The sequence below is a fragment of the Mugil cephalus genome, chromosome 16 (genome assembly GCF_022458985.1).
Source record: "Mugil cephalus isolate CIBA_MC_2020 chromosome 16, CIBA_Mcephalus_1.1, whole genome shotgun sequence".
In the NCBI taxonomy this organism is placed as follows: Eukaryota; Metazoa; Chordata; class Actinopteri; order Mugiliformes; family Mugilidae; genus Mugil; species Mugil cephalus.
Genome location: NC_061785.1, coordinates 2,454,149 through 2,472,443, shown reverse-complemented (window position 1 = coordinate 2,472,443; position 18,295 = coordinate 2,454,149). Strand labels below are relative to the sequence as shown.

The 18,295-nt window shown below is 40.9% G+C and overlaps 2 protein-coding genes across 2 annotated transcripts; both read right to left on the bottom strand.

Moving 5' to 3' along the window:
• Positions 1-1,285: 1,285 nt before the first annotated feature.
• pth3r (parathyroid hormone 3 receptor) lies at positions 1,286-11,521 on the bottom strand. The gene is made up of 14 exons (XM_047609714.1): positions 11,313-11,521; positions 7,656-7,761; positions 6,658-6,768; positions 6,463-6,587; positions 6,088-6,182; positions 5,851-6,004; positions 5,569-5,722; positions 5,430-5,490; positions 4,311-4,377; positions 3,984-4,078; positions 3,755-3,896; positions 3,628-3,669; positions 2,237-2,312; positions 1,286-1,293 (listed from the first exon to the last, which is right to left on the bottom strand). Exons 1-14 carry the CDS (start codon positions 11,385-11,387, stop codon positions 1,286-1,288), a joined length of 1,311 nt encoding a protein of 436 aa, XP_047465670.1. The 5' UTR covers positions 11,388-11,521.
• Positions 11,522-14,014: 2,493 nt separating this feature from the next.
• LOC125022931 (NLR family CARD domain-containing protein 3-like) lies at positions 14,015-18,050 on the bottom strand (the record flags this gene model as incomplete). Its single annotated transcript, XM_047609933.1, has 5 exons — positions 14,015-14,153; positions 14,895-15,068; positions 15,284-15,457; positions 15,870-16,043; positions 16,294-18,050. Coding segments are annotated over 5 exons (2,292 nt in total), but the record flags the coding sequence as incomplete, so codon positions are not given.
• Between the last annotated feature and the right edge of the window lie 245 nt (positions 18,051-18,295).

Here is an 18,295-nt window from a genome sequence, read left to right as displayed (position 1 = left end):
CTATAACACAGTTCTGTTGACTACTTTTCATAAAAATGGAGCAAAAGTTGATGAAAACACCAGAAACATGTGCTGACAAAGACATGAGTCTCCCTTTATTCATTATGTTGACTAATAATATTATTTTAAATATATTTTTTAAGTGTATTATATAGTTTCATTTCTGTTTCTAAGTTGTTAATTAAATTTACACTTTTTACTGTTTTTACATCTTTTTCTCTTTTGTTACGACAGTTTGGTTAATTTAGATCAGATTTCCCTGTACCTTCAATATTATTTATATTTCTGCTCTAATTGTTTGTGGTAATAATGTTTCTTATTGAGTCCATTATATTTATTAATTTATTTTTATTTTTATATTTTATTATATTTTGGTGTTTAGTTTGTGGTACAGGTGGTAAAAATAGACAGAAATTCATCATATACTTTATTAGGTTCATTATTTAATCCATCACTAAGGCACCAAACTAAAACCAGTTTCTTCCATCATCACTTTCCCCATAACTGAATTTTATTTATTTTTTAAGTAGAATTATAGTTTATACAGTTATATTCTTATCTCTCTAGTGTTTTCTCAACGTCGAAGTGGCGACTGTGGGATTTAAATCTGCATATGTGTTTATGTTCATATACATATTACATCATATACATACATGTGTGGTCTATTGTTTTGTTTTTGTATGAACTGCTCTATAAATAAAGTTTGATTGATTATGCACCTGTACTTTCAGTCCATTAATGATCAAAACATTAAAATAAATTCAGTTCTCGTCGGATTCGTTTTGATCTGAGTAACATTTATTACATCATCATAATTACCTTCATACTGTACAGACCCCGCCCATGTTCACAGGTTTACCTGCTGGAGGCTCCACGTCTGCAAACAGCTCCGAGGCCTCGAGAGGAACATGTGAAATTCTGGACGGTGTTGTTGAGGGCAGAGGTGACATGAAGCAAAGAGTCCGGTTCGACCTCCGGGTCCAGTCAGTCTGACGGACGGAGACGACATCACAGACCAGTCCAGACGTTTGAAAGAAAATCAAATCACTCTTTATCCAAAAAAAACAAAACCACGTCCCCGTAGGGTCCAAACGTCGTCTTGTGATGTGGGTGTTTGGTGGTTGAAGTTGATCATCGTTCATTAAAGTGACTGAACAGGATCTATGGAGTCCAGACAACAACAAACATCTAAAGGAAGAGAAAAGTTTCCCGGAGACAAACCTTCTACAGAAGATTCAGGGAGTTTACGGCAGCGTTGAAGGACCAGAACATTTCTGGAAAGACTTTATGAATCTACAGGAGACCAAACATTTAGGACATTTAGGACCAGATCTGAGCTTAATTACTATTTACACAGAAAAAAAAAAACTTCTTCACACATTATTTACATTAGTTTAACATTTGTCTTTTTATACATTTCCTTCACATCATTTGAAAGCATTTAAAAAAATAAACCATCCATGTTTCCACAAGATATCCAGACAGACACACCGATCAGCCACAACATTATGACCACATTATGTGTGTGTGGTCTGGTCTGGTCTGGTCTGGTCTAGTCTAGTCTGGTCTGGTCTGGTCTAGTCTGGTCTGATCTGGTCTGATCTGGTCTGGTCTGGTCTGGTCTGGTCTGATCTGGTCTGGTCTGGTCTAGGTTGGTGCTACATGTCTAAGTAACATCCACATGAATGAATCCCAGGTCTGGTCTGTGGTCATAATGTTGTGGCTGATCTGTAGTTGAGACTATTAAACCCGTCACAGTCTGATTCGTTTGTTCACGTTTGTCACAACATGGTCTCCAGCTCCTTCAGAGATGAGGAGTTTCCTGGATCTCCTCCTCCTCCTCCCCCTCCTCCTCCTCCGTTGACCCCCCCTCCGTTGACCCCCCCTCCGTTGACCCCCCCTCCGGCTCTGACGTGTCGGGCGAAAACCCCCGACTCAGCCCGGCCTGGTTTCCACGGAGCCAGTTCCTGTCGGGGGGCCGAGGTTTCATGATGAGGGGAGGAGTGGCGTGGTAATCTGAACCCTGACCCCCCACCTCCTCCTCCTCCTCCTCCTCCTCCTCCTCCTCCTCCTCCTCCTCCCCCGGTGAAGGACAGAGCTCTGGGGTTGGCTGCTGACAGGCTGACACTGTGTGTGGTGGTGGTGTGTGACATCATGCCGCCGTAGTAACAGCTTCCTCCTCCTCCTGCTCCTCCACCTCCTCCTCCTCCTCCTCCTCCTCCTCCTCCTCCGCTGCTGGTCATCCTGGCCTTCTGCTTGAGGTCCGACGCCAGGCTACGTCTGAGCCACGCCTTCTTCACCTCCGCCTGCACCTGACAGCAGCAACACAGCTACAATTACACTTAAAAAGTCAAAAACAACGTATATATTTATTTGCTTTTATTTTATTTTTTAAAAAGGAGAATGAACTTTAGTGGTTAAATGGAGGGTGGAGAAAACAGGGAATCCACTGATAATCTACAATACAGAAATTAAAGACATAAAAAAACAGAATAATAATAAGAGAATCAACAGAAGTAGTGGAAGTCAGAACTCAGGACACAATGAGAAACTTTTCAGGACTTTAACCTCCTGAGACCCTTCGTCCTCATATGAGGACGTTAAGTTTTAGGTTTGTGGCAGATTCTTATTCTGCTCCATTTAAACTTTTATCACATTAACACTCAGGCAACATTTGGTCAAAATGATCCATCTGGTCATCATTCCAGCTGTGATAGTGTAAATGGCATAATGTTTTGTAACAAAGTCTATCTACACAAAACTTTTTGAAATAAAAAAAAAGTGCAAAACTGCTATGAAAACTTAACTGATTAATATTTTTTTCTTATACCACTTCAGCTCTTTACAAAAAAAACAAAAATTCAATCATTTTGATGAATTTTAACCATTAAATGCCAAATGTGTGATTACTTGAACTCACTGTTGTTTTTACAAAAACATATTATTTTTTACACACACACACCTTAGAATATCTGCTACAACCACAAAAACTAATGACCTAACAAACACTTTATTCAAAGGTATCTTAAATAAAACCATAATATTTCAGAATGAATGAATTTTGTTGTGTCATGTCTAAGATTAAAAACGTAGTTATAATGGAAGTCAATGGGACATAAAAATGTTAAATCTGATGTTACTCATAATTACTAATGCAATCAAGTCCATATTTTAGATAATTTGAGTCACAACCAAGACCGAAAAAAATGCCCCAGTCACCAAACATTAGTTTTATGGAAAGAAAGCTAATTATTTTTTTTTTTGTTTCGTAAAAACAACAAGTTCTGAAGTCCCTTAAAACCCTGATCAGATTTTACAGTTGAAACTTGTTTATTTATACTTATTAACTAGTAAGTTTAATATAACATGAGACTTTAATGACAAAGACAGAATATTCTCTTGGAGGTGATGATATTTTTGGTGTTTGGTAAATGGAGATCATTTCTTCTTCTTCTTCTTGGATAATTGTGAACATCAGAATAAAGGGTAAAAATGTGAAAATGAGTAGTTTAGAAAGAGAGGAAGGATTGAGATAAGGGAATGTGATGTATTGTTTAGATGGGAAGATGGAAGAATAGTTAAATTTTCCTAAATATATACTGTATATATATATATATTTTTTTTTACCTCTCCGTTGCAGAAACAGTAGATAAAGGCCACAAAAAAACCCTGGAAACACGAAGTTGACATGTGATTAAAAAAGAAAAAGGAATTCAAAGGGTTTTATTGTGAAGGCTGTTTTTATAAACGGGACCTGGGACGAGTTGAAGAACATCTCGTAGTGCATCTGGACCTGCCACAGCAGCCCGGTCACCTCGGTGTAGGGCAGGGCCATGAACACCATGTAGTGGACGCCGAACAGCGGCATCAGCACCAGCGTGGACTTTAGCAGCTTCCTGCAGAGAAAAGCTCGTTAATGGACCCGTTAATTAACCGTAGAGTCTGGTAGGAGAGTTCCTGGAGGAGGGGGGGGGGGGGTTTACCGGTACTGCTGCCGGGGGTCCAGTTTACCGGTGTTGGTCTCCCACAGTTTAGACGCCAACACACGGATGATGTTGATGAAGAGAAGGAAATTCACCTGCAGGAGGAGAAAGGGAATAAATAATTAATATTATTATTATTATTATTAACAACAGAGACTGAACCTTAACGCATCTTACTGGTGTAAAACTCGAGCTCTGCATTTTATTTATTTGCTATATTTTTCTCAGAACGTCTATTTTCTGTTTTATCTTGTTTTTTTTTCTTCTTTGCATTTTGTTAATTTAGATTTTTGATCTGTGCATTTTAATAAAATAAAATCTTCTTACAACGATGGCCGCCAGAATAGGAACCTGGTAAATCCACTTCAGGTTCCCGGCGCTGATGTCCCAACATCTGGAGACGACACATCAGACACTTTCACATCTGTATCAGCCATAACATTAAGACCAGCGACAGGTTTAGGCCTCATCAAACATCATGCGTGAACATGACGCACTGAGAGATCTGATCTATGACCACGTGAGGAGCTCCTGCTCCTGTTGAAGGAGATATTCACAAAAAAAAAGACAAACATCAATCTCGCCACTTTCTAGGGAAAACTGAGAACATGGTTACAATCAAACTAACAGTCCCATAATCTACAGTGCAAAGAAGTTCATTATAAAAATATTAACATTTAACGAGCTGCACTATTACAAAACATATAATGAATTTTAAACTTAAAAAATTAAAGTTGAAATTTGAATTTTTCTACATCAGGATCAAGAATATAGAAATAATTGATTTTCAAAAAAAAAAAAAGAATTCGTTAGATGACAGAAACAAAAAAAGCTAAATTTTTTTTCACATTTTGCAACATGAAGTTGTCACTTTCAAAATAAGAGCACGTATGAGGACCATGCTGTGTAACAGAAGTTGATGGACATGAATCAGTTCCTTGTTTTTCAAAACAATAAAAGTGTCTCAGGGAAGAGAACATGACTGCAGAAAAACTAAGCTGCACATTTCAGGTAAAAACTAAAAATAACTCCATATAATCAGGGAATAGTTAGCTACTAGCTAACATTACTAGCTAACAGTACTAGCTAACATTACTCTGATATGTGTGCAGAGATTTCTGCAGATGACAAGTCTCAAAAATCACATCAGAGTAGACTTGTAAAGACATTTTAACGTGGACTAGCCAGGGAAACCGCACGTAAAAGTCATATATATATGTATTTAAACACAGCACCGTCCTCACACACCGAGCTCTTACTTTCAGGTTGCAAAATATGAACAAATTGGTGCTTTTTTATTTCTGTCTCCTAACTGTTTTATTTTTAGAAATGGAAAATTAAAATAGTTTTTGAACTTTAAAATGAAGATACAATTGTTTTGTTTTTTAATGTCCCAACAGAAAACCCAGTGACCAAAACATACGCAGACTCAACACCAAGACTCACTGTGTGTCTGCCAGTGACGCTCGTGCACTGACCCAGATGGACACAAACACAGCTGGAACACCTGGAACAGAGAAACCGGGTCAGTCCACCATGAGGAGACCAGCTACCCCAGCAGCACCGGGGGGAGGAAGGTTCTTACCCCAGCCGATGATGGTGAGGGCCCACAGGTAGTTTTTGTCTGAGAGGAAGGCCATGAAAATGAGGCTGTGCAGGTACAAGCCCTCCACCAGGATCCAGTAGTGGTTGGTGGCCAGGAAGTAGAGGAAGAGAGTGACGGCAACTTTACAACCAGCCTGAAGACACGAGAGGTCGGTTAATGGAAAGATTATACGTTCTCCTACAGCAATTATCTGCTCTTTGCATTTATTTAATTACAGTTCTTGTAAATATAAAGAAATATGATTTATTTCTCATCTCTTACCATGTGAGGCTTCTCTGTTGTGAGCTCCTGCTCAGCTTCATCCTGGTCAGATATGGAGTAGAGGACGGCGTCCTTCACGAAGATGCTCACAGCTCGACATATGAAGGAGGCGAAGAGGTGGATGTGGATGTAGTTACGTGTGCAGTGGAGACGCCTGAAATCAAAAAAACACAGAGATGGATGAATGAGAGCGGAGCTCGTTCAGATGCTTTCGGAAACAATCTGAGTTGTTCTCACTTGAAGTAGCAGAGGATGGAGACGGCCACCAGCAGGGAGGCCAGAGAGATGGAGTAACCAACGGTGTACATGAGGTGGAGTCGCTCAAACACCTTCTGAAACGAAACGAAACCACCATCACACGTGGGCACGGATTCAGAAAGGAGGAGGATTCAACCTTTTTGAATGTTTTCTGTGGTTTTAATCTTAATTAATCAGAAACTAGTTAGCAAAGGATATAAGAAGAAGGAGACAAAATGACTAGAAAGAATTAAATGTACATTAAATAAATAATCCACCTTATTTATTACTGCTGTAGTTCTTGGTTGTAGTTTTATTTTAGACCTAGACCTCTACGAACCACCTCTCCTGAGCCAGTAGCGCAGACGTACGCACCTCCTCCTGGACTCTGTGGTTGGAGGTCAGGTACCTGGTGCACTCGGTGTAGTTTGCCCAGGTGCGGTTGATGCTGGGAACCAGCTCCCAGCTCCCGGAGGCATCACACTGGCGATAGGCTCGACCTGGACGCACGGGAATGGAAATTAAAATCAAATCACCCTCTCTCCGTCCGGTCCCTGCGGCTCGTCTCACCTCTGTGGTTGAAGTCGTAGATGTACTCGGGACACAGGACGGACACCAGCTGACCAGCTCTGCTCCGTGGCCAGCAGATGATCCCGTCCCACTCTGGGACGCAGTCGTCCTCTTTAACACACAAAAAAAAGAAAAAGACAAGAAAACAACATGAAACCAGCCATGAAAACGTTTGGGGATCATCTGCAGCGTAGGGCTTCATAGCGGGAGTCACAAAATCTTTCATTGATATTTTTTATACGAAGAAAGAGACAAAATGACTAAAAAGACTAGAGACAATGAATATTACACACATTACACAACCCGAATCCATAATATATAAGTAAAGGGATAAATGGAGGCAGATGGTGTTAGCGCCCCCCATTAGAACTTGAGAATTATGCAGAATGATGATAATAACAAAATTTATAAATATCTCTAGTACATTTCCCTCATCGTTCAACTCATCTTTCCCAATAAATACTACATTATTATACTATAATATATAAATACTATAATACTTCCAGCTCTGAAGCTTAAAGTCAAGAAATCTAAATCAGACTTGTATCACCTGCCCTCGATATCTCCCTGATATGATGAATGCACGACCTGACGTTTTATTCTAATGGGTATTTAAATCATCTCTGGAGACAAATGTCTCCATCTTATCTGACAGTTCAGCTCCTACGTCAGAGTCCAAATTAAAAAAATAAATAAAAATAAAAAAAGCTCAGCGGTGTGATGACACAGATCCTGATCAACAGGCCGGATATTAGACAAGCGTTTTATCTGATGTCAAATAAATACACAATGCGATAAAAACCTCCCCTGATTATACATCTGGACGTGCGCTCACCAAACCGTTCAGATATTAAGGAACAAACGGCGTCTCCACCTCCTCGGTGGATTTTCCATCTCACAGACGTGTCAAACTCACAGAAACTCACGACCTCGTGAACTCCCTGAACTCTGGGAAACCGTCCAAAAAGCTTCAGAAAAAACGGAAGCGTCCCACGAACCTGTGACGAGGGGCATCTGAGCCCGGATGCTCCTCTCACACCTGGCGTGAGCTCCAATCAGGACGTAGATCTGTTCGTCCCGAGTGATGACGTCATCAGAGTCGACCTGTAAGAGGAGGACGAGAGACAAGTTTAAGAGGGTTTACTGAGGGATTTTACATGTTGTGTTATAAAATACTTAATGAAACAGTCACAGCCGGTACGATGGTTGAAACTTGTTTCCTATTATCAGGTTAATTTCAAACTTTTTGTTATTTGCATCTCTGGTTATACATCAAACTGCATTTATTTATTTATATTTATATGAAATGACTAAAAGAGACTAAAATTACTAGAAAGAGACTAAAATTACTAGAAAGAGACTAAAATTACTAGAAAGTGACTAGAAAGAGACATGAAATGACTAAAAGAGAGACAAATAACTAGAAGACGTCTAAATCCCAAACGACTCTTCTCTTCTTTGTCAACAGAATTTCTCCCGAGGCCCCGAAGCTCCGCCTCCAGGAGTTGTGTGTTGTGAAATAGTTGTGCGAGGGTGAGGTATGTGGTGGTCCGGCGCCAGGCCCCTTCTGGTCCAGCACTGGGACCTGGTCCCCGGGACCTCGGTGGAGCCGGGTTAGACCCCTCGTACACAAGAGACTGTGTGTTCACGGTCTCATTTCACAGCAGAGCAACAGAACCAGCAGCGAGTCACACGGCTCCAACTGAACAGAAACTAAACCATCACATAAAGTCTTGATGCACTTTTGGTTGTTAAACCTATAAATGTATTTTAGGTTCATGCACTTTGAGCTGAGACGAAGGATCCGGGGCCCAGAGACTTTCTCTCCAGCTGTGTTCCAGTTTTTCACACTTGTTAAACAGACCAAATCCCGACTGGAGCGACTCGTGTAACGGGATACGTGATAAATAACATTCTTGGAGTCGGTGAATTAAAATAAACTGCCAGCGATGAAGCTCTGAGAATGAGCAGCTATCACTTCCTTCAGGGACGCGTCTCACGGAGGACTCTGTCCTCACAGAGGACTCTGTCCTTTAGAGGACTCTGTCCTCACAGAGGACGCTGTCCTGTAGAGGACTCGGTCCTCACAGAGGACGCTGTCCTCACAGAGGACGCTGTCCCGTAGAGGACTCTGTCCTGTAGAGGACTCGGTCCTGTAGAGGACTCTGTCCTCACGGAGGACTCGGTCCTGTAGAGGACTCGGTCCTGTAGAGGACGTATAGTGACACTGAAAAGTATTTTTGCATCTTTTTCTACATTTCTGCACAAAAATGACTCAAAACATCTTCACAGAATTCATGAAAGTAGAAAAATAAAACCCAAACAAACAAAAGAGAAATATTAGAAATATTCAAGCCAACATATCAGAGAGGAAGGAAGGAAGGAAGGAAGGAAGGAAGGAAGGAAGGAAGGAAGGAAGGATGGATGGATGGAAGGAAGGAAGGAAGGAAGGAAGGAAGGAAGGAAGGAAGGAAGGAAGGATGGATGGATGGATGGATGGAAGAGGAAGGAGGAAGAAATGGATGGAGGAAGGAGGTAGGAAGGATGGAAGGAAGGAAGGAAGGTAGGAAGGATGGATGGATGGATGGATGGATGGATGGAAGGTAGGAAGGATGGAAGGAATAAAGGAAGGAAGGATGGATGGATGGATGGATGGATGGAAGGAAGGAAGGAAGGAAGGAAGGAAGGAAGGATGGATGGAAGGATGGATGGATGGAAGGAAGAGGAAGGAAGGAAGGATGGATGGAATGGAAGGAAGGAAGGAGGAAGGATAGGAAGGAAGGAAGGAATGGATGGATGGATGGAGGATGGATAAAGGATGGATGGAAGATAGGAAGGAAGGAAGGAAGGAGGAGAAGGAAGGATGGAGGAGGTAGGATGGAAGGAATGGAAGGAAGGAGAAGGAAGGAAGGAAGGAAGGATGGATGGATAAGGAGGAAGGATAGATGGAAGGAAGGAAGGATGGATGGAAGGAAGGAAGGAGGAAGGAAGGAAGGATGGATGGATGGAAGGAAGGAAGGAAGGAAGGAAGGAAGGAAGGAAGGATGGATGGATGGAAGGAAGGAAGGAAGGAAGGAAGGAAGGAAGGATGGATGGATAGGATAGGAAGAGATGGATGGATGGATGGAGGAGAGGAGGATATGGAAGGAAGGAAGGAAGGAAGAAGATGGATAGGAAGGAAGAGAGAAGGAAGGAGGAAGGAAGGAAGGATGGAGATGGAAGGAAGGAAGGAAGGAGGAAGGAAGGAAGGAAGGAAGGAAGGATGGATGGAAGGAAGGAAGGAAGGAAGGATGATAGATTGATGGATGGACAAAAGGAAGGAAGGAAGGAAGGAATGAAGGAAGGAAGGAAGGAAGGAAGGAAGGAAGGAAGGAAGGAAGGATCCACTTCAGTCGTTACACAAATGAATAAAAATACGACATAAATGTTCATGCACCACAACAACATTCATGTAAATGAATAAATGAATAAATCAAGGGTTTAACTGTATCTATCTATTTATTTATTTATCTATTTATCTATTTATTTATTTATCTATTTATTTATTTGTTTATTTATCTATTTATTTATTTGTTTATTTGTTGCTGCAGCAAAAACAAAACAATCCATTCCTCTCATTCGTCCAGCGGCCTTTTGTGTGAATAAGTGAATTTTCTGGGCCGAGCGGTGGAGACATTATGAGTCTGTCTGAGGTCATCGCTCCACATCGACCCGGGACATAAAGGGTCAGAGGTCTGATGAGGTCTGAGTGGTGAAGCAGATCACAGGTGATTCAACTCAACATTTACTCAAACACGACTGGTGTCCAGAGCTTCAAAAAGCTGCTGCAGATAATTAAAGGCTTAATGTTCCTGTTTTATATTCTCATATTTATTCATAGATATTCATAGATTCAGTAGATGTTTGCAGCGGTTATTAAATGTTAAAAGACACTAAATAAACTTTTTCTTCAAACTGTTTAAATCGTCTTTGTCTTATATCGTATTTTTTTTGTTGCAGAAAGTTAATATTCTCAGCAGAGCAGCTTTAAAAACCCGTTCAGCTCTTCTGTGTTGAGAATGAGACCTGAGGAGTGAATGATTGGCTCGTTTCCTGAAGCCACAGATAAACCTGAGTCCAGGCCAGAAACCATCAAAGCACGTCACAGGTACGTGAAGTTTTCTGTCTGCGGAGTGTTATTTCTGACCCGGGCATCGTGATGGAGTGTAAGATATGATGCTGCTGTGTGACAAGATTAAATTTTAGAACAGAGAAAACCTGGAGAATTCAACCAGTGTCGTCTGCGATCACAGATACACTAAAATATGTAAAGGTTTAAAGTTTCTAACTTCATTTTCTGATAAAAAAAAAAAGATGATATTAAATGAGATAAGATAAAAGATAAAATATAAAGAGCTTTTTTATTATAAGAAATCATAAATAAAGATGCAATCAGTCGCTTCTCTAATATAATTAAACTCTTAATTAAACAGATTCGATGACAATCACGTGTTAAAATCCAAAATAAAGTTTCTCACTAATAAACTAAAACTCATCAGGTTTAAACTGTTGCAGCTGAACTAAAACGTCTCCATAAAAGGACAGGAAGGTTTTTGTGAGACGTTTCCCGTGTGTTTCTCTAGTGTTTCGTGGAGTCTGTATCGTGGGACACTCACCAGAGCCGTGACGGTCATCATCATCATCACTGCGTGGAAAAGAGCCAGAGAACAGATTCCCTGAGTGGACAACATCTCCTCAGCCGCTTCACATGGTTTATTTCTCCTCCTCAGGACCTCCTCATGGAGCAGTTTAGGGTCCCATCAGTCCTCCTCCTCCTCCTCCTCCTCCTCCTCCGGGTTTAGTGTTGAATCGTCTTTATGGCTCAGAAAAAAATAAATCCAATGTTTTCAGACTCTTCTCCTGGAGTTGACAATACTAATGAGGTTTGAGGCAGCATGCGGCTGAGACCTCCTCCTCCTCCTCCTTCTCCTTTTAAAGCGCTGATTCTTCATTTAACCCTTTGTGTTCCTCTGCTGTGGTTTTTTTATGGTTCAGGAGGACACATACACACATAGTAACATTTCAACACAATAACCTATAAATAACAACAACAGCTCCACGTGTTTCACTTTACTTATTATTTATTTTTTTTACAAAAACATTTAATTAACCTGGAAATATATTTAAATTAGAATGAGTGTAATTTCAGCTCATTGCTGCCACCTACTGGTTATTTCTGGTATTCTGTCATTTTTACACTTTCTTTTTCTTCCTCCTCCTTCCTCTTCATCTCCTTCCTCCTTCCCCATCCACTTTTCCTTCTCCTAATCCACTTCCTCCTCCTCCTCTTCCTACTTCTTCTTCTCTTTATTTTAAAGTTCATACCGTGGGACCAGTCCGGACCCTCTGGGGGTCCAGCAATGACCCAGTTATTACTGAGGAGTCCAGAACATTGAGGATGTTCCTGGTGTTTGAATCGTCATAAATATCAGAAGCTGATGATTTAAAGCGTTTCTCCTCCAGTTCCCACGCTGAGACACTGATACAGACCAGACCTTCCTGTCATCTCACAAACTGACCTCCATGACACTGAGCTCATACAACAGTTACATGGAAACTATATTTCTGATGTTTTGGAAGAATTTACAATTAAATTTAAATGTGGAGTGGATCTTAGTCACAAGAATCATAGACAATTTATTTCTACATTGACTTAATATTAGTTATTTTTCGCTGTATTTAAAATATATGCTTTTTATTATGTTAATTTAATTTGTATGATAGAAATATTTAATTATTTATTCTTTTATTTTTATTTTATGATAGAACGTTCTAAGTATACAAACAAAAATGTATGAAATAAAGAGCATATAACTAAATACAACTACATAAATCTAGTAATTATAATTAAATACTGAATGAATTCCAGTAAAATAAGAATAATATAAGAATAAATTATACATTTCCTTTTATTTTCTAAGGTAAATTTGTGACAGTTCAGAATGTGTTTATCATTGTTTTAACGTGTGTGTTAATTATTATTGTAAATGGCAGCAACACTTATTTTAATGATTAATGGAGTTCTGAGACCTTGCGTTTCTTTTGTGGTTTTATTTTGAAAAATACCACTCTTCTTCTACTACTTCCTGTTATTGCTGGCGCTAGACTTCCTGCTCCTGTCCGATTGCAACAACATGATTTGTATGAAGTTTAAAAATGTAACCATGATTTATTTGTAGTATTTGTGCAAACATAGCATTTGTATTTTCTCCATTTTATACTTTTCATGGTGTCAGATTGGTAAAGAGGAGAGAATAAAGTTACACCAGTCGTAGCTCTCTGCATCTTGCTGGTTTATCCAACAGGCCCTTACAATTATGATCATGTAATATATACTTTACCTTGACAATGAAAGGCACCAATGTGAGTTATATTTCTTTCTAATGAAGCTGCAGGAAATTAATGTAATTGGAGGAAGTAGAAAAAGTGATTTGCCCCAGAAGTCATTTTTCTTTTGTTTAACAAGTATTTTTATTTATCAATTTATGGTCATTTGTATTATTCTATGTGTATTAAAGTCATGCACTATTTCAACATTAGGGAAAATAAAGGATTACACAAAAGAAAGTTGACATAATACTAATTATAATATAATTAAAGATGAAATCAAGCCATTCCCTTTACATAAAAAAGGACATACAATATATTTATTATGATTATTATTAGTAGTATCATAATTATTAATAATCATCATCACTTAAATGGACTAAATACAAATAAATAGACTAAATACAAATAAATACTTCACTTATTTTTTCAGTCCACATGCAGCAAATGCTGCTTGTCGGCCTGAAGACTGTCTAAGTTCTAGTAGTTCTATAGTGGCTGTAGTGAGCATTGCTCATTTGTGTCTCATTTAAGTCTCGTGGAGAAAATAATGAGCCATTAATGAGACTGAGTAAGGTATCTCCTTTAGTCTCAAGTATGACTCCATCCACTTATGTCTCATGCTGTTGCCCCAAGTGACTTTTAAAAGCAACAAATAAGAAACAGATCAGGCAAAATGGAAACAATATGAGGCTGAAATGAGAATCACAATTTTGAGAAAGAGCAAACTTTGAGCATCAAAATTTTCCTCTTGGACGTCTCTCAGAGACAGACAGATGGACCAGAGGTTGACTAGGTTGACCTGTAGAATAAATAAAACATCTACTGTTTCTATAGAGACAAGAGAAGACAAGGAGCAAACATCTAGACAACATCAGGAAGGACTGTTGATGCTGGCAGGTTGACATGTGTCTGAATCATTGATGAGGGACTGGACTTGATTTGTTGGAGCTCTGTGAAGAGTTGAAGTGCAGCTCTGTTGATGGTCTTAAATGGAGACCATGTGGATGAAGCTCTCCTCTCCACCTCCCAGTAACATGGTCCAGTCAGAGTCTGCTTCAACCTCTGGATCATCAGGACACAGCTCATCCTCTCACAACACACACCGTCCTGTTTATCACCACGTCCACCTGTAGAGAGGAGGAGAAAGAAGAGAGGAGGTGAAGGAATGTTTCCCTTCATCATCACATCCAGTAGAAAGAGCAGCAGGGACTTGAGTCCTGTTCAGAGCAGCAGTGGAGCAGCTGTGGAGCTCAGCCAGCTTCCTTTCAGCTTCATGTTAACATGTTGGAGTGAACACACACAGACCTGCAGAGACTTTTAGCATCAAGTCTGTTTCCTCTGCAGATTTCACTAAGAAACTGCTGAGAGTCCTGAACGCTTCATTACTGCACCAACACTTTAGTGATGGATTTACTGCTGCTCCATGGAAACAAAGATCAGCTGACTAAGAAACTCATGGTTACTAAATGTAATGCTGCTTCTGTGATGTGCAGGCTTCAGTCAGACTGATCTCAGAGCTGTGATCAGTTGTTGATCAGATGTGATGAATGATCACCACTGTCTCTATACATCTTGGAAGGCTGTCAGCTGGAGTCCAGCTTTATTTCCTGGACACATCAACACAACAACAACAGTCGTCTTCACATCAACTCAAACACATGATCACAACAAGCTTCTGTCTCCTTTGATTGGCTGACTGTTGTTTCTCTCTCTGTCTTTCTGTCCAATCCTGAAGCCTGTCTCCATTCTCCTCTCACAGCTTCAATGAGAAGCTGCAGGTTTACAGGAAACACTGGATCTTTGATACTAACTGTGTTTAGGACGATACTGATGAAAGCAGCATGGACTGACTGGAACCCTCTACTCACCTCAGAGTCTCCAGTTTATAGTCTGGACTCTCCACAAGATCAAGAAGCTGCTTCACATCAGAATCCTCCAGGTTGTTTTCTCTCAGGTCCAGATGTTTCAGATGGGAGGGGTTGGACTTCAGAGCTGAGACCAGAGAATCACAGCTGATCTCTGACAAACTGCAGCTCCACAATCTGAATGAAGAATAAAAGATGAAATGATTGATGATCAGTCAGATGTGTTGAGGTTTTAAACGTGTCCTCATCAATGTGTGTTGACCAGGAATGAAGCTCAACATTATACAGTTATTTAATTAGTTTTTATTTGTCTTCACCTTGAGGAACAATAAAGAGATTCAGTTGATGATTAAACATATCAGATCTACAACAGTAACAGACAGTGAACTGACCCCAGAGTCTCCAGTCTACAGTCTGGACTCTCCAGAAAACCACACAGCTGCTTCACTCCTGAATCCTTCAGGTTGTTCCCTCTCAGGTTCAGATGTTTCAGATGGGAGGGGTTGGACTTCAGAGCTGAGACCAGAGAATCACAGCTGATCTCTGACAAACTGCAGCAACTCAATCTAGATAAAGAATAAAAGATGAAATGTGTCCTGATCAATGAGCTGTTCTCTAAAATGAGTAAAGTGACTTTTTCCTTGTGTTATTGCGGATCTTCATCATGTCAGCCTTCTACAGACATCATCCAAACATCAACACAACATTCAGACAACTATTCATGTAAACACAGATCAATTAGATGCTGCTCACACATGTTGGACTACAAACAACACATGTGAAGACTGGACTTGATGTGGTTTGTGATCAGACCCACCACCGATGACTGAGGAGATACCTGCTGATGTTCAGGAACATGATGCTCCTTCATTTCAACTCTTTGAGCTCCTTTTCTATCTGACAGTCCTGACAAGAGAGCTCATCTAAACTGGATCTCCATTCTTCAGAAGCCTGAGAAGAAAATAAATGAAAACTGACCTCAGAGTCTCCAGTTTACAGTTTGGACTCTCCAGTCCAGCAGACAGATGCTTCACTCCTGAATCCTCCAGGTTGTTGTGACTCAGGTCCAGATGTTTCAGATGGGAGGGGTTGGACTTCAGAGCTGAGGCCACGACTTCACAGTGACTCTCTGAGAGTCCACAGTCAACAAGTCTGTCATGAGACAAATAAATAAAATGTGTTGTAATGGAAGAAGACATTTCTATGAAAGTGATGTGTTGATGAGTGGACAGTTGGACACGTCCTGTTGGACATTTTGTCTCCACATCAGTGGTTGAGCTCATCTTCTCTGACTGTGTTTGACAGGAAACAATCATTCTCATAAAACATATGACTTGACAACCTCAGACCTGGACATCAATCAGTAATGATTGATTCTGTTAATGATCACATCAGGACTCACTGAGCCTTTCTGCAATTCCTCACAGCTGGAATCAGTCTCTGTCGTCCCTCCCTTGATGTTCTGTACTTCTTCAAGTTCAACTCATCCAGAACCTCCTCTGACATCTGCAGCATGTAGGCCAGAGCTGAGCAGTGGATCTCAGAGAGTTCCTTCTTTGATCTGTTCTCTGACTTCAGGAACTCTTGGATCTCCTGATGAACTGAGAGGTCGTTCATCTCCATCAGACAGTGGAAGATGATGATGCTTCTCTCATGAGAGATTTCATCAGTGTTCATCTTCTTCAGGTTGTTGATGGTTCTCTGGATGATTTCTGGACTGTTCTTTCTCTGACCCAGCAGACCTCCTAAGAGTCTCTGGTTGGACCCCAGAGAGAGGCCATGAAGGAAGCGAACTAACAGGTCCAGGTGACCACTTTTACTCTCCAGGGATTTAATCATGACTCTGTTCAGAAATTCATCCAGATGTGAGTTATTGTAGTTTCCTCCCACAAAGTCCTGCAGCTCCTCTGTCTTCCTGTTGGTGTAACAGTGGATCATGTAGACTGCAGCCAGAAACTCCTGAACGCTCAGATGGACGAAGCAGAACACCTTGTCCTGGTACAGGCCTCTCTCCTCTTTAAAGATCTGTGTGAACACTCCTGAGTACACTGAGGCTGCTCTGATATCGATGCCACACTCTGTCAGGTCTGATTCATAGAAGATCAGGTTTCCTTTCAGCAGCTGATCAAAAGCCAGTTTTCCCAGAGACTCAATGATCTTCCTGGTCTCTGGACTCCAGTGTGGATCTGTCTCAGCTCCTCCATCATACTTGACCTTCTTGACTTTGGCCTGAACCACCAGGAAGTGGATGTACATCTCAGTCAGGGTCTTGGGCAGCTCTCCTCCCTCTCTGGTTTCCAACACATCCTCCAGAACTGTAGCAGTGATCCAGCAGAAGACTGGGATGTGACACATGATGTGGAGGCTTTGTGATGTCTTGATGTGGGAGATGATCCTGCTGGCCTGCTCCTCATCTCTGAACCTCTTCCTGAAGTACTCCTCCTTCTGGGAGTCAGTGAACCCTCTGATCTCTGTCACCATGTCAACACACTCAGGAGGGATCTGATTGGCTGCTGCAGGTCGTGTGGTTATCCAGAGGCGAGCAGAGGGAAGCAGTTTCCCCCTGATGAGGTTTGTCAGCAGCACATCCACTGAGGTGGACTCTGTAACATCAGTCAGGATCTCAGTCTTGTGGAAGTCCAGAGGAAGTCGACACTCATCCAGACCGTCAAAGATGAACACAACCTGGAAGTCTTCAAAGCTGCAGATTCCTGCTTCTTTGGTTTCAGTGAAGAAGTGATGAACAAGTTCCACCAAGCTGAACTTTCTCTCTTTCACCACATTCAGCTCTCTGAAAGTCAATGGAAATACGAAGAGGATGTCCTGGTTGACTTTGTCTTCAGCCCAGTCCAGAGTGAACTTCTGTGTTAAGACTGTTTTCCCAATGCCAGCCACTCCCTTTGTCATCACTCTTCTGATTGGTCCATGTCTTCCAGGTGAGGGTTTAAAGAGGTCTTCTTGTCTGATGCTTGTTTCTGGTCTGTGTGGTTTCCTGGATGCTGTTTCAATCTGTCTGACCTCATGTTCATCATTGACCTCTGCAGTCCCTCCCTCTGTGATGTAGAGCTCTGTGTAGATCTCATTCAGAAGGGTTGAGTTTCCAGCTTTAGCAATCCCCTCAAACACACACTGGAACTTCTCCTTTAGACTAGATTTAACTTTACGTCCACAAACTGCAGCTTTATGTCCTGAATGAAGAAACAAGAAATAAGATGAATGAATAAACTCTCCAGTAAATATTCAAACATGTCATTGCTCTGAAGAATGAGTGTGTGAATATATCTTGGTTCATCTCTTGGTTCAGTAGTAAATGTCTCATTTCTCCAGCAGCTTCAATGTTTAGAGAAATCCTCTTACTGATCTGCAGACAGTCAGCCAGCTCCTCCTGCTTCATTCTCCTCAGG

What these genes read in the sequence shown, in the direction of transcription:
- pth3r (XM_047609714.1), bottom strand. Translation starts at nt 11,387, where the DNA reads ATGTTGTCCACTCAGGGAATCTGTTCTCTGGCTCTTTTCCACGCAGTG. An exon ending in TCCATCCTCTGCTACTTCAA is followed by an intron (nt 6,005 to 6,087) that starts GTGAGAACAACT and finishes TTTTGATTTCAG; the next exon opens with GCGTCTCCACTGCACACGTA. An exon ending in GACCCCCGGCAGCAGTACCG is followed by an intron (nt 3,897 to 3,983) that starts GTAAACCCCCCC and finishes TTTTCTCTGCAG; the next exon opens with GAAGCTGCTAAAGTCCACGC.